Source organism: Protopterus annectens, chromosome 8.part0 (assembly GCF_019279795.1).
Source record: "Protopterus annectens isolate FY-2018-M chromosome 8.part0, PAN1.0, whole genome shotgun sequence".
Lineage (NCBI taxonomy): Eukaryota > Metazoa > Chordata > Ceratodontiformes > Protopteridae > Protopterus > Protopterus annectens.
Window position 1 is genome coordinate 245,983,503 of NC_056741.1, and position 18,201 is coordinate 246,001,703.

Genomic DNA, 18,201 nt, shown 5'->3' on the forward strand with positions numbered 1-18,201 from the left:
GCCAGATTTTGCATCCTCACCTGCAAACCCTGAACCTTGCAGCCTGGCTTATTCCCTGAATAACATCACCAGCAGCCCTCAGCAAACAGGTGCTGGATGTCATCATTGAGGCCAGGAGGGCCTAGTACTAGGAAATCCTATTCAGAAAAGTGGAAAAGATACTGTTCTTGGAGCCAGTCTCAGGGAAAGGACACAGCCGTGCCCACTGTACCTCAAATCCTAGATTATCTAGCAGAGCTGCTCCACAAAGGCCTATCATTCTCATCAATAAAGATTCATGCCTCTTTCATCTCAGCTCATTACAATACTGAGCCACCCCTCTTCTCTCACCCTCTGGTCAAACAGTTCCTGAGAGGAGTCAACAATTAAGACCCCCGAGGAGAGCTCCCACTCCTCCCTGGAACCTTAACTTTGTACTAGAGAAGCTCACTGTCCCCCCTTTTGAGCCTGCTGCTACAGCAGAGTTAAAATTCCTCTCTTGGAAAACAGCCTTACTTCCAGCCATCATTTCAGCAAGAAGAGTGTTGGAGTTACAGGCCCTTATGGCTGTGGAACCTTTCATTTTCTTCCATGCGGACAGGGTTTCCCTCAGGGCTAACCCATTATTTATGCCCAAGATGGTATCCAGTGTGGCTTTAAACCAATCCATCCATTTAGCAGGCTTTTTTTCCTAATCCTCAGAATAAAGGGGAAAGGATCCTGCACTCCTTGGATGTGCACAGACAGCTTAGATTCTGCCTTGACAGGACTAAACCTTTCAGAATATCTGACCAGCTGTTAGCTTTGCTACAGGGGCAGAAGGCAAGGCCATTTCAAAGCAAACCATCTACAAATGGATAGCACACTGCATCCATTTCTGCTACAAATACCATGGAAACCCTACCGACAGGGGATCAGAACCCATACCACTAGGGCTGCCTCAACCTCTACAGCATTTCTCAGGGGTGTCCCTACCAGGGACATCCTGGAAGCTGCAACCTTGAGTTCAGTACACACCTTAACCAGGCATTACCACTTACCGATCTTTTCTAAATCCAGAGCTGGATTAAATCCAGAGCTGGATTTGCTACAGCAGTCTTACAAGGCCTGCTAGCCAGCCCTAACACTTCTTGATTGCCTCTACCCTTCCTCAGCTTTGGGAATCAACCCGTGTGTGTTGACTGCAACAGTGAAACACTAAGAACATAGTACAGTTGTGTACACTTACCATAAATGTAGATGTTCGAGTGTATTCCCTGTTGCAGTCCTGGTTACCCTCCCTCCAGCCCCCGACTTCTCTATGCTTTCTACCTTTACTCTTTTTGGCCATATCTTATTTCTGTGGCATTTGCTTTTTACTGGAGGTGTTCCACACCATGTAATTGCTTCCTATTATGGGGGCTCCTGACATCTGGGGCAAGAAAAACTGATGTAATGTTGTCGGCTGCATGTTTTATACCCCTGACGTCATGGAAGAAGCAACAGCATCCAATGCAGAATTCCCAAGACTCTGGTATTCGGGCCGACTGAGGACTACCTGCAGGCAGATAACCCAAGTGTGATGACTGCAGCAGTGAATACATTCGAACATCTACATTTATGATAAGTGTACACAACTGTACTTGGTGATGCTACTATGTAAATGACCAGAACACCACCACTTTTAACAATTTTGTCTTGCATGTCAAACTGTACCATAGTTTAACCGTAGCATCTGAAGAAAGTGAACAATATTGCGAACGTTTGCAGAACTTCACCTATCGGGTCATTTTTGACATTTGAGAAAAAAGGTGTCTAAAAGGAATGGCATTAGGAGAGAGCTTTGAGAGGACTCCATTGGTGAGAGGAAATCGTGGGGATAACAGTCCTCTTGCTCTTTACTGGTTATGTACAACCACGATTGAGATCCCAAAGAATTATAGCTTTATTTATGCTTGGTCTGTAGTGTCGAATGCTTTAGCCAGTTTAAGGTGACAGCCATCCAGGACAGTGGTCCCACATGTACAATAATTTATACTAGAGCGTGATTTTATCCACAGTAGGTTTTATTTCAGGACCCATTTTTTTGTCCCCAAAATTTACTTCACTGCAGATGTGCTTCTTGTCGTAGGTGCTGGGGTCAGTGATTCAGAGTCATCCTTCTTTGGATTTACTGTTAATTTCACTGAACAGAGAGACAGTGAATGAAAAACAAATGTAACTCACTAAGGTGGGAAAACTGTGAAATATGTAATTAAATTTATTGCACAGAGGCCATCTGTGGAAGAAATGAAGTTTTTTTTAGGAATATTACACAGTCTTGTAATAGATTTGAAGTAGACTTAGGCTGTTTGGTCTTATGTCCCACAGTGGGCTAATTTTACATCTTCAGAATGTTAGAGTACTTTCTTTTTTCTTTCTGCAGCTTGGTAAAATGAGGCTTACGGTTCCTTGTCGAGCAATAACTTGTACTCACCTTCAGTGCTTTGATGCTGCTCTGTACCTCCAGATGAATGAAAAGAAGCCAACTTGGACATGTCCAGTCTGTGATAAAAAAGCACCTTACGAAAATTTAATAATTGATGGGTAAGGAATACGTAATTTGCTAGCATCTTTTTGCTCAACTAAGCAGGTTTTGTGTAATTTACTGGTTCTTGTGTTACGTAAAAGAAATTGCCAGTTCTGTGGCACAGAGGGGATAAACACCTGACTAATTCAGATAGCTGAAGTTTAATTAGAGGCTCTTGCTGAAGGGAGAGGTGATGACACAACATCTGCCCACTCATGTTAAGGAATGTATAAGATGAACTGATAATTGCATGCCCAAGTTTCAGATTTCCTTCTGGAGTTTGTAATGATCTACTGAGGGGTTACCTCACTCGCAGAAGTGAGAAACATAACCTTCGCTAAGGCCCATTGTACAGCAAACCTTCAAGCTGTCTGTGAGTATCATTGTAGAATTTGGTTTCTTAATATAGTACTTTAAGTGGTTCATTTTTAGTTGCTTTATTAAGACTGTTGTGGTCAGCAGTCCTGAAGTTTGCACTGTAAATATGCATTTGTGCAGCGAGCCATGGTACATTTGTGCTTATAAGTTATGTAAGAGTCTTTTGTAGCACTTAAAACAGAGACTTTTATTTGGGTCTCCTGAGCTTATGCCTTTAGGAACTGTACAGACAAATGTAAGTAGCCCTTGGTAGCCTTTTTGTACAAGGTAAGCAAGGTCCACCCATGAGAAATGCTCATTTGTGTAGTCAATCAAAAAAGAATACGGAGAATGAGGAAATGGGGTGATTAGTTGGCTGGTACACCTGAGGAATGCTTTTTTTTGTCTGTTTGCTTTTTGTTTTACAGTATTATTTGGAGTGTGATGAAATATCTTCTGGGGCACGTTATTCAGCAGATTTTTATACAGGGGGAAATCTTGACAATTATCCTTATGTAGTGTTGGTGTTGATGGCTAAAAACTTGAAGTGAAGGCTGTGGAATATGTCATTGTTACCAGCATAAATGTTATATATATATATATATATATATATATATATATATATATATATATATATATGGGTCTACTTGAAAACACCGACATGCCAAAACACCAGCGACTTGAACACCGAGACCGGAAGATCGACAACTGAGATGACCGACAGTTTAAAATCACGAAACTTCACAATCCCGACCATCAACAAAACAAAACAAATACTTTTTCCGAAAAACACACACACAACACAAGCACACCAAAAACCTTACAAACCTACACTAAAGCTTACCTACACAACTATCTGTGCACTAACCTTAACCCAAACCCTAACCCTAAGATCAGTCACTATCGCACACTCATCTAACTCGTGCCCTAACCCCAACTCACTTAACCCGCCCCTAACCCTAAAGTTTGTCACTATCGCACACTTACCTTAACATGTCTGTGTTCTCAGCGTCAGGCTTTTAAACTGTTGGTCATCTCAGTTGTCGATCTTCCGGTCTCGGTGTTCTTGTCGGTGTTTGGCGTGTCTGTGTTTTCAAGTAGACCCATATATATATGTGTGTGTGTGTATATATGTGTGTGTATATATATATATATATATATATATATATATATATATATATATATATATATATGTTGTATCCTTATAAAGGAGCATCCTTGGGCATTTTGCTTTCTAGTTGTGTGTAAAATCTGAGACAAGATAATGAGAATGTATACACAAAAACGTAGTCTGCAGGGAGTCATCCTTTTTGTTACAGTAATATGGACTGTTAAAGATACAACATGCTACATTGAGTAAAAAAATGATTGACAAGCCAGGTGTGTCACATGAATTGCAGATTTCTTCTTGCAGTTCTCAGTCACACAGGATGTCCTGCTATTCATCTGTTGCAGTATTCTTTAAATGAGTTCTCCGTCGTAAGCAACCCGATGTCTGCAAATATACAAAAGTCTTTCACTACTTTAGGGTGTGTGGTACATCGCATGTAGACTGCTATTGTACGTTGGTCATAAAAGCGACATATGCACACACCAACCTCAGAACTTCTCTGTTGCCAGTCCAAATGCCACCTTCTGGCATTAATCTGCTCACCAAGTCATTAGCTGTGTTCCAGCGATTTTCCCAGATAAGTCCCACACTGGGGAATTCTTGATGTCCTTCAAGGATGCATCTGCAGTCCTTACAAATGGGTTGTCCTGTCGTCAGGCAGCCCTTCGGTCGGCCGGATTCCAAAGTCTGGGTCTGGCCTCGGCTGGTGTCGCACTTCACCCGACGTCATAGCTGCAGTTATTCGGGTATAAAGGCATCAGCCGACGCCATTTTCCCCAGTCTTTCTTGCCGTGGCGCCAAGCAGAAGCTGTTCGCAAGTGCCGGTCGGTCAGAACCAGAGATTACTACTACCGAATACTACTTGAAGACTTCTAAAAGCTAAGTACCCGTTGGGGACTCTTTCTTGCCTCAGCCGATGTCAGAAAAAGTGAATAACTGTTTAACTTGTGGGAAACAAATACCTCATAAAGATTTCCACTCTTAACTGCTTACCTTGTCTAGGCCCAGACCACGACGTCGCAGCTTGTCTAGCCTGTGCTTCTTTTAACCGGCAGACGCTTAGACGTCGGTCGGAGTTTGCTGAGGAGTTTTTCGGCTCCGATTTTGCTTATATTATGCCGTCGGATCCTCCGACTTCGCAAATATCTAAAAAACGCAAGGAAAAGGACCGACACTCGCGGTCTGCGGTTTCGGCCGAAACCGCGGTTAAGCAAACCACGAGTGTCTCGGTTTCGGCTGAAACCGAGCAAGCGGTTCCTCCTCCAGCCGAAAACTTTCCTTCTGCCGAGGCCTCTTCCAACCTCGTGGAATCGGCTTCTGATATTCCACCTACTGTTACAGTTTCTCAGGAATTATCAGACACTATTCCTTTGGATATTTCAACCCCTGCACGTGGAGCTGCTAGGCCACCTGCAGCCATGTCCATTAAGGCCTTTGCCAGGGCTAAAGCAGCTAAAACTACTAAATCTGTGCCTGCTAAGCCCCCCTCTCACAGACCTAGCTCCAGTTCACAAATGCTTAGTTTAGCAGAGGATCTCATTTCTTTAATCCGAGGATCCCAACCTCAACCAGACAGGGCCTCTCACCCGCCTCCAGAGAAGAGGCCTAGAGCAGAGCCCCCTGAGCCAGTGTCTACAGATGATTCCTCTGATGACTCAAATGATACAGACCCTCCAGAGGCCCCATACTCACCTTACGAAGACTCTGATGGTGAAGAGTCCATTCCTTCTGCCTCTCCGCCTGAGGAATTTTCCTTTGGGGAAACCCTGCATGCTATGAGGGAACAATTTCAGTGGCAGGGCCAGGATTTTTCAGATTCCAGAAAAAGGCTTAGAACTTTTCTGCATTTACCACAACATAGGCCTTTAGCCATACCTCCAGCTCTTTCTGTTGTAGATGATGCATTTAATGATGCTTGTACTGCTCCTGATTCTCTGCCTCCGGCCCCTGTTAAGCCCGATAGATACTACAGGGTCCCGGACACACATTATCACTTGTATAAGGCTCCCCTTCCAGAGACTATCTCCCAAGGACCTAAGGCTGTAGCAGCCACCTCTGCCAAAAACCCCCTCCCCTCTGAAAGGGAATCCAGATCCTTAGAGAGATGGGGTAAAAAAGTTTACACTTCTGCTACTCTTTCAGCTAGGGCCTTGAACTGTCAATTTCACATGATGCAGTATCAAGAATTTTTGCTAGATCAGTTAACCAAAAAAGTGTCCTCAGATGAAACAGTAGACAAAAAATATGTGCAGGAAATGGTCAAGTCAGTAACCATTCCCTAAAATGCGGCTATGATGCACTGGAGGCTTCCTTTAGATCAGCCACGACTGGCAGTCATCAGAAGGCATACATGGCTAAAAGAACAGGCCTTACCAGACCATGTCAAATCAAAACTATTAGATGCTCCTATGGATAAGATTAATTTGTTTGGCTCTCCTGCACAACAAGTGCTGAAGAAGATGGAAGAAAAGGCAAAATCTGTTCAAACAGTAAAAGATTTCTTACAGGTCCAACCTCCAAGGTTTAGCAGGAATTGGCCCTCCAAGAATTGGTCCTTTCCAGACTCCTCCAGAACACAGAGAGGCAGGAATAGGCATTCAAGAGGCAGAAACCAATCTGGGGTGCCTACAGAGGACGTCAGTGGCAGGGCAACAACCAGCAAGGCACAGCCACAGACACAGCCACCACCACAACTACAGGTCAATCACAATGACTTGGCTCTGGCACCGCCTACCAGGGAACAACTGCAAGCACCCTTAGGCGGAAAGCTAGCCTTATTTACAACAAACTGGCATTACATCACAAGAGACAAGTGGATTTTACAGATAATAGACCAAGGTTACAGGTTTCACTTCCATACTCTACCAGGGAAGAGAGGAATGCCAAACCTACCTGCAAATCAAAATACAGAAGCACTGAAACAAATATCCCAATTATTGAGGATGAGAGCTGTAGAAAAGGTACCATCTATGGAGCAAGGAAAGGGATTTTACTCCAGACTCTTCCTGGTACCAAGAAAAGAAGGCAAATGGAGACCTATTCTCGACTTGTCCGCTTTAAACACATTCCTCATTGTTCCAAAATTCAAAATGCTGACCCTACAGCAGCTTCTTCCCATGCTGGGCAAGGAGTCTTGGCTGGTGACTCTAGATCTCAAGGAGGCATACCTGCACGTCCCCATACGACCAAACTGCAGAAGATACCTCAGATTTCTTGCAGGATCAGAGCATTATCAATTCTCAGCATTGCCCTTTGGCTTATCTACTGCGCCCAGAGTGTTCACGAAATGCCTGGCATCAGTAATTGCTCATTGCAGGCTTCAGGGAATCCAAATCTACCCATACCTGGACGACTGCCTGATACAAGCGGACAACAAAAGCAAGCTAGCAGAAGATTTGCAAAGGGTCATTTATCTGCTACAAGCCCTGGGATACACAGTCAATCTAAAAAAGTCAAGACTGATACCATCCCAGAGAATAACCTTTTTGGGTGCAGAGTTGGACACATCAAGTTAAATGGCATTCCTAACAGTAGAAAAACAGGAGCAGCTACCTCTCTACTTCTTGGCCTTAACAAAGCAGAACCATCTGACAGCAAGAAAAGTACTGCAAGCCTTGGGCTTCATGGCATCCTGCATAATATTGGTTCCTCATGCCAGACTGCATATGAGAAAACTACAGTGGTACCTAAGGAATTTATGGTCTCAACACAGGCACAGCTTAGAAACCCAGATTCCCATTATTCCATGCCTGAAGCAAGAATTCCTATGGTGTGCTCAGGCTTGTCAAACAAACACAGGATTGCCCTTTCACAGTACTCAACCAAGCCAAACCATCACAACAGACGCCTCAGACCTCGGTTGGGGGGGCACACATGCTGGACAAGTGCATACAAGGCTTATGGTCTCAAAACCAGCTGCACCTACACATAAACCTAAAGGAAGTGCTGGCAGTAAAACTGGCAATTCAGGCATTCAGACCATTCCTTCAACAAGGTCTATTGATGATAAGGACAGACAACACCACAGTTATGTGGTACATCAACAAACAGGGAGGCACACATTCGTATCCTCTCTGCCGGATGGCACTGGATCTCTGGAATGTGGCCCTGAGCTACAACATTCAGTTAAAAGCAATTTTTGTAGCAGGAAAAGAAAACATCCTAGCAGACATTTTAAGCAGGACTACCACGGATGCCCACGAATGGATGCTGCATCCGGACATCTTCAAAACCATTACAAGAAAATGGGGACTCCCAGAAATAGACTTATTTGCATCCCCACGCAATCACCAACTAAAGAAATTCTGCACAAGGACGTACCACCCACTTGCTTGGAAGGTGGACTCCTATCCTTCAGTTGGAAAAACCTGACAGCATATGCATTCCCACCACTTCCTTTGATGCACAAAGTGCTATTGAAGATCAAAGAGGACCGTCCAAGGATCATTCTGATAGCTCCAGACTGGCCAAGGCAGCATTGGTACCCATTACTGAGGAGCATGTCTCGGGAACAAATATGGCCACTTCCCCTGGTTCCCTTGCTGTTAACACAGAACAACTACAACAATCTGCATCCAAACCTGAAAACTCTGCAGCTGACTGCCTGGAACATTGCATAAGACCAATTAACCCAAATTTATCCCAAAGGGTTAAAGACATTATCCTTGAGGCTCGCAGACCCTCAACAAGAAAAAATTATTCAGCAAAATGGAAAAGATATCTCATTTGGACTACTGCAAAAGGAGATGATGTGTCACTGGTAAACATAGCCAACATTCTGGAATACTTGGCAGAGCTCTTCCACACAGGCCTGTCCTATTCCTCCATTAAGATTCATGCATCAGCTATTTCAGCAGAATACGACTTGGATCCTCCTGTCTTCTCACATCCTCTGCTCAGACAGTTTCTGAGAGGAATTAAAAATGAAAAGCCTCCTAGGAAGCCACCACTACCACCATGGGACTTGAACTTTGTGCTAGAAAAATTGACACTTCCTCCTTTCGAACCAGCAGCAACAGCAGAATTGCAATACTTATCATGGAAGACTGCTTTCCTGCTGGCAATCACTTCAGCAAGAAGGGTACCTGAACTTCAGGCATTAATGGCAGTGCAACCCTTCCTGATCTTCCATCAAGATAGAGTGTCCATGAGAACAAATCCTTCCTTTATGCCTAAGGTGGTTTCCAGAGTTTCTTTAAATCAGGCTATCCACCTACCTACATTCTTCCCTAACCCACAGAACAGGGGAGAAAGACTGCTGCATACCTTGGATGTACATAGACAATTACGCTACTACCTGGACAGGACCAAAGGCAATAGGAAAACTGACCAGCTTCTGGTAGCATATGCAACAGGAAGGGAAGGAAAAGCAATTTCAAAACAGACAATCTCCAAGTGGATAGGAAATTGCATTAGATTTTGTTACTCCTACCATGGAAAGAAAACTCCAGAGAACATCAGGCCTCACTCTACAAGGGCAACAGCCACAACCTTCTTACGAGGAGTGGCTACCAAGGACATTTTAGAAGCTGCTACTTGGAGCTCCGTGCATACATTTGCCAAGCATTATAATTTACCTTTATACTCAAGATCCCGAGCGGGCTTTGCCACTGCTGTTTTGCAAGGGATCCTAACTACACCATAACTTTATTTGTCCACCTCCCCCAGTTTGGCTATGGTATTCTACCCATTTCTAAGGACTGCAGATGCATCCTTGAAGGACATAGTACAGTTTTGTACCTACCATAAATGTAGATGTCCGATAGGAATGCATCTGCAGTCAGGATTACCCACCCGCCTTCCCCTCTGTGGTGCTCCTAGGGTATTTGCCCTTCTTATAGCTAGCTGTGGGAATCTATTATGGTGTATTTGTTTGTATATATGTACATACATGCTTTTTTTTTTTTTGTGTTTGCTCTCTACTATTTGGAATCATTGGCTTTTATCCAAATTTAGCCTTCCAAGAGGGCACCTGGCATCTGGGGCAAGAAACACTGAGGAAAATGGCGTTGGCTGATGCCTTTATACCCGAATAACTGCAGCTATGACGTCGGGTGAAGTACGACACCAGCCGAGGCCAGACCCAGACTTTGGAATCCGGCCGACCGAAGGGCTGCCTGACGACAGGACAACCCATTTGTAAGGACTGCAGATGCATTCCTATCGGACATCTACATTTATGGTAGGTACAAAACTGTACTTTTCTTTTGCTACTGTTTTGTGTTAGGGTTTATGTCATCCAAAAAAGGTAAATGCCAGTGTGGAAAATAAATTCCACATTAAGATACCCATCTCCAGTGTTTGTTTGGCTTAGGGCCTACCCATGACAACAAATCCTGTCCCATTTGCCAGGCCTTTGTGCCCAAGATCCTAAGTAGTAGACTTTCCTCCTTGGCCATTTACTTGGAAAACCATTGCATAAAGTTGCTAGCTAAAAGCCCAATGAAAGGATCCTCTGGGCTTGAGGTAGCATCAGTTACTAGGTGGAAAACCAAAAATCCGAGGCCTGAACCTTCTGCTGATGTACTTCGTGTTTCACTGTTATGATTGCATGTAGCCTTCAGTCGGCCTGATTATCAAAGTCTTGGGTCCTGAGTCGGTTACTGTCTCGTCTTCCATGACATTAGGTAGTCAGGGGTATAAAGCATGCAGCTGATGCCATTACATCAGTCTTCCTTGCCGTGTGGTGCCCGAAGCAGGAGCAGTTTGCAAGTGCCAGTCGGCCGACACCTGAAATTTTCGTTTACGTGTTTCAGATCCGAAGTCTTCAACTAAGCTAAGTACCCCGTTGGGGAATCTCTTTCTTGCTCTAAATCGATGTCAGTAAAAGTTAACTGTATTTCCTGTGGAAAGCAAATACCTCATAAAGATTTTCATTTGTACTGTATTCCTTGCTTAGGCCCAGACCTTCATTTGTACTGTATTCCTTGCTTAGGCCCAGACCACGACTGTATTCCTTGCTTAGGCCCAGACCATGACATACCTCGCTGTCAGTTTTGTGTTTTATTCAAACCTCAAACTATTTCTCGTAGGTTCATTTTCACATCTAAATAGTTTGGTACTCTGTTGAATTATCCAGAAATGGCTTCGGTAAGCCACCCGACTACCGACATTCTGAAAAAGCGCAAAGATAACGACAGAGACAGACCGCATAGGTCCAAAGCTGCCGACGACGCTTCTCCTAAGCTAGTCACAAATTCGCTGGTACTCAGTGAGGCACTTTCACAGCCCCTGATACTTCAGATTCACAGGCCTCTACTGAGACCCATTCAGAGTCCAGTATGCTGCAAGATGCTTCTCCGACTGTGGAACCTGCAAATGTCTCTACCTTGGATGGGTCTGGAGTCACTGTGCAGGCACTGGCTTCTGAGGGTGTATTCAGGCCTACTGACTTTCATATTAAACTGACGCCATCTTTTTCAAGGCCTAAAACTCGATCCATGCCTAGAAAACAAATGCCTAGACCGCATGGTCAGGTCCCTATGCCTAAAAAACAAAAGATAAGAATGGCTGAAGACCTTATTACTCTAATCAGGGGAAGCCACCCTTCTCCCTCTTACGAGACCTAGAACTGATTTTCCTTCTGATTCTTCTGATCAAGATTCTGAAATTTCTGTTTTCTCTTATGACCAGGAGTTGCCCTTATCTACCTGTGAAGGATTCTGATGCAGAGGACTCCATTCTCTCTGCTTCCCCTCCAGAGGATTTCTCTTTTGGTGAAACTTTGCATACTCTTAGCGAGAATTTCCACTGGGAAAGCCAGGATTACTCTTGACTCCAAAAAGAGGCTTAGGGAATTTTTACTCCTACCTCAACACAGGCCTCTAGCTATCCCTTCTGTACTGGACATTGTTGATGATGCCTTCTTGGAATATAGCCTGGCCCCTGACTCTTTACCCCAGCTCCCAGGAAACCTGACGGGTATTACAGAGTTCCTGACTCTCACAAGTTCCTCTTTAAGAATCCTACTGCGGATCCTGAGACCATTTCACATTAAGGCTACTACTGCCAAAAACCCTACCTCTCTGTTAGAGATTCCAAGGCCCTGGACAGATTGGGTAAGAAGGTATACACTTCTGCAACTTTGGCCATTAGGGCCTTAAACTGCCAGTTTCATATGTTAAAGTATCAGCAGCATATTATTGGATTGCTTAAACGGAAAATGTTGTTGATTCCTGACTGTGCTGAAAATCAAGAATTACAGGATTTAATGTATTCTGCTGAACTGTGGTGTTGATTCATTAGAGGCATCTTGCAGGGCTGCTGTCACTGGGTCTGTACTTAGAAGGCATGTTTGGCTTAAGGAGCAATCTTTGCTAGATCATGTTAAAGCTAAATTACTGGATGCTCCCTTAAACCAAGACCGCCTGTTTGGCAACAAAGCAGTAGTAGTACTTATAAAGATGGAGGAAAAAGCTAAATCTATGCAAACTGTTAAGTTTCCTGCAAGTACAATCTCCCAGATTTAGTAGGTATTGGCCTTCTAAGAATTGGTCCTTTCCTGCCTCTTAGGTTCATAGGTTCATAGGGTTCATACTAGGCTTTCTGCCCTAGGGCATTTATAAGCCTAGCCAGAGTGTGTGTGGCTTTCACCACCCCTTAGGATGAGAATACTATACCCATTAATTTGCTGTGCCTCTGTCCAGCAGTGATACAGAGATGATTCCCGGGGTAAACCTACGATCTCCCATCCACTCGTCAAGATTTCTCTTAAACAGAGTCAGTGAGGGGCTCTGCCTCACATGGACTGGGATTCTGTTCCATAGTCTAGGGAGTCTCTGGGTGATGAATCTGTCCCTCCAGCACGTCCTATTTATATCCGTGTTGAGGTTTAAGTCTCTTGCTCTCGTGACTCTGGTGGATTTGGATTTTTTGAGGTGGAGCATGTCCATTAATTCCGGGTTGGACATGGCCTTGTATGTCAGGCACAGATCACCTCTGAGCAGACGATATGCGACTGAATAGAGCTGCTTCAGTCGGGCATCGTATGACATATGTTTGAGCCCCTTGGTGAGGAACTTTTGGGGTCTTTCCAACTGCTGCAGGTGTCGGGTAAGGTACATTCCGAATGGGGCGTTGTACTCAATCATTGGTCTGATAAGTGAAGAGTACAGGGGTACAATGACCTCTCCTGATCTGGATGTGAATCCCTTCATGATCAGGTGGGCAATGTAGAAGGTCTTCCTAACCACTTTGGCAATGTGAGTGTCAAAAGAGAGGTTACTGTCAACTTGGGTCCCCAGGTCCCTGATAACTTCTTCCGTGTTTAATGGATTACCACCTATGTGGTAATTAGGGGTTACCTTATTTTTCCCAAAGGGTATGACTGTACATTTTTTGGCATTTAGCTTAAGGCCATGGCTCTGGCACCAGTTATCCATTTCTATGAGACCTTTCTGGAGGATGTCTGTGTCTGATGGAGTGTCAGTTATGGTGCCCAGTTTGCAGTCATCTGCAAATTTTGTCAACCACAATCCCCCTATGTTTGCCTACACTTCAGAAAAATAAATGCCGAACAAGAGGGGGCCCAGGACTGAGCCCTGTGGGACACCGCTCGTGACCGGCTTAGAGTCTGACATGGCACCAGCAACTCTAACCCTGTGTGTTCTGTCCTTGAGCCAGTTTGCAACCCATCTTGTGACATATGGGTTTACATCTAAGCTGGTGAGCTTTTCTATGATGCCCGAGTGGGGTATTGTGTCGAACGCTTTTGCTAGGTCAAGGTAGGCTGTGTGAACTGCCTTACCCTCATCAATGGCCTTAGTGACTGTTTGAAAAAGTCGACCAAGTTCAAGAGGCAGGATCTGCCCTTGACAAAGCCAAATTGGGTAGGATCCAGTGTCTGTAGGTCCCCAATGTCTTTATTTATGAGTTCCATTATGATCCTCTCCATAGCTTTGCAGACAAGGCTCGTCAAGCTTATGGGGCGGTAATTTCAGGGTCCGTAGAAGCACCGCCTTTGTGGAGTGGGACCACAGTTGCCGTCGCCATTCTTTGGAGCGTATCCTGTAGTAAGGCTAAGATTAAACAGCAGCCTTATGTGTGGGTTTAGTTCCTCATTGAGTTCGTGTAGCACACATCCGGGACACTGTCCGGTCCCATTGATGCTGTGTTTTTGCTTTAGAGAGCAGCTCTCACCTGGGCATCTGAGATGTTTGGGAGGCTAGACTCTGGTGGGATAGATATTTCTCCTTTTGGGGGAGGGAGGGGAGAAATTTGCACTGAACCTGTCTGCCAGTATGTTGGCAATGTCTGTGGGTTCAGTGATTTTTTTTTATCATTTTGGACCAATTCTGAGCATATCTGGGAGTTTCCACCCAGGTTTCTAACATAGCTAAAGAAGGCTTTATGATTGTCTTTTGTGTCATTAGCGATTTTTCTCTCAAAGTTGGCCTTGGATGATTTTATGAGTGATCGTAGTTTTTTGCTAGTATTGATCAGAGATGCCTTCCCATTTAAGGATTTTGCTCTGTCATGTAGTAGCTTTCTCCTCTTGTTGTAGAGTTTGTTGGTGGAAAGGGTCTTGATTTTATTAGGGATTGCTTGATCCATACATTCCTGGAGGTGCTCGTAGAAGGCATTTGTAAGGGTTTCAGCAGCGTGGGTTGTGGTTTCCACTGGCTCGGGGGCCTTGAAGGATACCACTCCAGTCTTAAGAAGTGTGAAGTTTGCTTTTGAGAAGATGTCCTTCATGGATGCATCTGCAGTCATAACAACTGGGTTGTCCTGTCGTCAGGCAGCCCTTCAGTCGGCCGGATTCCAAAGTCCGGGTCCGGCTTCGGCTGATGTCGCACTTCACCCGACGTCATCTCTGTTGGTCTTCGGGTATAAAGGCATCAGCCGACGCCATTTTCCTCAGTCTTTCTTGCCGCGTGGCGCCCGAAGCAGAAGCTGTTCGCAAGTGCCGGTCGGTCGGATCCAGAGATTACTTCTACCGAATACTACTTCGAAGACTTCTAAAGCTAAGTACCCATTGGGGACTCTTTCTTGCCTCAGCCGATGTCAGAAAAAGTTAATAATTGTTTAACCTGTGGGAAACAAATACCTCATAAAGATTTCCACTCTTATTGTCTGCCTTGTTTAGGCCCAGCCCACGACGTAGCAGCCTGTTCGGCCTGTGCTTCTTTCAACCGACGAACGCTTAGGCGTCGGTCGGAGTTTGCTGAACAGTTTTTCGGTTCTGATTTTGCGTACATTATGCCGTTGGATCCTCCGACTACCCAATCTGCCAAAAAACGCAAAGATAAAGACCGACACTCGCGGTCCGCGGTTTCGGCTGAAACCATGGTTAAGCAAACCGCGAGTGTCTCGGTTTCGGCCGAAACCGAGAAAACTGATCAAAGTACAGCTGAATCTATCTCTACAACTGAGGCCCCTGCTACCATTCTTGAATCGGCCTCAGAAATTATACCCACTACGGTGGTTACCACTGACTTATCAGACACCATTCCCTTGGATGTCTCTACCCCAGCACGTGGTGCTGCTAGGCCTCCAGCAGCCATGTCCATTAAGGCCTTCGCCAGGGCTAAAGCAGCCAAGACTACTAAAACAGTGCCTGTTAAACCCCCTTCAACCAGGCCCTCCTCTAGTTCTCAAATGCTTACTCTGGCAGAAGATTTAATTTCATTAATTAGAGGATCTCAATCTCACCCAGACAGGGCCTCTCAGCCCCAGAGAAGAGACCTAGGGCAGAGCCCCTGAGCCAGTGTCATCTGATGATTCAGCCGATGAATCAGACATAACTGACCAGCCAGAGGCTCCTTTCTCTAATTTTGAAGACTCTGATGCTGAAGAATCCATTCCAGCTGCTTCCCCACCAGAAGAATTTTCCTTTGGGAAACCTTACATGCCATCGAGAGCAGTTCCAATGGCAGCAACAGGATTTTCAGACTCCAGAAAAAGACTTAGGACTTTTCTGCACCTTCCACAACACAGGCCCTTAGCTATACCTCCTGTTCTCTCTGTGGTGGATGATGCTTTCAATGATGTCTGCTCCGCTCCAGATTCTTTACCTCCAGCCCCTGCCAAACCAGACAGATTTTACAGGGTGCCAGACACTCATCACCACCTTTACAAGGCCCCTCTTGCAGACCCTGAAACTATATTCCAGGGTCCCAAGGCAGTAGCCGCGACCATAGCTAAAAACCCTATTCCTTCTGAAAGGGAAGCAAGGTCATTAGACAGATGGGGCAAAAAGGTCTACACTTCAGCTACTCTCTCAGCTAGAGCTTTAAACTGTCAGTTTCACATGATACAATACCAAGAGTTTATGCTTGATCAGTTAACTAAAAAGCTAACCACTGATGAATCTCTTGATAAGAAAAATGTATTAGAAATGGTAAATAACATACAACAGGTTAGTAACCATTCCTTAAAATGTGGCTATGATGCACTGGAGGCTTCATTTAGATCAGCCATGACTGGCACAGTGATAAGAAGGCATGCATGGCTAAAGGAGCAAGCTTTACGGATCATGTTAAAAGCAAAGTTACTAGATGCTCCTATGGATAAGACAAGTTTGTTTGGTACACCTGCCCAGCAGGTTATGAAGAAAATGGAAGAAAAGGCAAAATCCGTTCAAGCGGTAAAAGATTTCTTGCAGGTTCAACCCCAAGGTTTAGCAGGAACTGGCCTGCCAAAATTGGTCCTTTCCTGACTCCACAAGATCTCAAAGGGGCAGAAACAGGCGTTCCAGAGGCAGAAACCAATCCAGAGGAGGTGCCTACAGAGGGCGACAGTGGCAAGGTAACAACAGAGGCACAGACACAACCACTGCCACTACATCAACACAACCACAGTGACTTAATCCTAAATCCGCCTACCAGGGAACAAATAGCAGCTCCTCTAGGCGGAAAGTTAACCTTATTTTCAAAAACTGGCACTATATAACAAAAGACAAGTGGATTTTACAAACCATAGATCAAGGATACGGTTCCACTTCCACACTTTACCAATCAAAGAGGAATGCCAAATCTACCTCCAAATCAAAAACAGAGGCTCTACAACAGATAATGCAGTTAGCAAACATGAGAGCTGTGGAAAAGTGCCAACTGCAGAGCAAGGAAAGGGTTCTACTCAAGACTATTCCTAGTTCCAAGAAAGGAAAAAGTTGGAGTCCAATTCTCGACCTGTCCGCCTTAAATACATACATCATTGTCCCAAAATTCAAAATGCTGACCCTACAGCAACTTCTTCCCATGCTGGGCAAGGAGTGTTGGCTGGTAACTCTAGATCTCAAGGAGGCATACCTGCACGTCCCCATTCGACCAATCTGCAGAAGATACCTCAGATTTCTTGCAGGATCAGAGCACTATCAATTCTCAGCATTGCCCTTTGGCTTATCTACTGCCCAGAGTATTCACAAAATGCCTGGCATCAGTAATTGCCCATTGCAGACTACAGGGAATACAAATTTACCCATACCTGGACGACTGCCTGCTACAAGGGGACAACAAAAGCAAGCTGACAACAGATTTACAAAGGGTCATTTACTTGCTACAAGCACTGGGATACACAGTCAATCTACAAAAGTCAAGGCTGATACCATCCCAAACAAGGACTTTCTTGGGCGCGGAATTGGACACAGTAAAACAAATGGCATTCCTAACTGCAGAAAAACAAAAAGAACTCCCTCTTTACTTCTTGGCACTAACGAAGCTGAACAAGTTAACAGCAAGAAAAGTACTGCAGGCCTTGGGCTTCATGGCATCATGCATAATCCTGGTCCCACTTGCCAGACTACATATGAGGAAACTACAGTGGTACCTAAAGAATTTATGGTCCCAACACAGTCACAGCCTAGAAACAGAAATCCCACTAATTCCATGCTTAAAACAGGAGTTCCTATGGTGGGCTCAGGCATGCCAGACAAACCCAGGCCTACCTTTTCGCAGATGCCAAGCAAGCCAGACCATCACAACAGACGCTTCAGACCTAGGATGGGGGGCCCACATGCTGGACAAATGCGTGCAAGGATTGTGGACACAGGATCAACTTCACCTGCACATCAACCTAAAAGAAATGCTGGCAGTAAAACTGGCAATCCAAAGGTTCAGACCATTTCTCAAAGAGGGCCAGTTGATGATAAGGACAGACAACACCACAGTCATGTGGTACATCAACAAGCAGGGAGGCACTCATTCATGCCCCCTATGCAGAATGACTTTGGAGCTGTGGAACCTGGCACTCGGCTACAACATCCAGTTAC

The 18,201-nt window shown here is 44.9% G+C and overlaps 1 protein-coding gene across 2 annotated transcripts in view; it reads left to right on the top strand.

Moving 5' to 3' along the window:
• PIAS3 (protein inhibitor of activated STAT 3) overlaps positions 1 to 18,201 on the top strand; it is a 1,163,468-nt gene that overhangs the window by 755,376 nt on the left and 389,891 nt on the right. For both annotated transcript variants that reach the window (XM_044079722.1, XM_044079721.1), the window contains exon 9: positions 2,384 to 2,544. In XM_044079722.1, the coding sequence (XP_043935657.1) occupies positions 2,384 to 2,544 (161 nt within the window). The remainder of the gene's footprint in view (positions 1 to 2,383; positions 2,545 to 18,201) is intronic.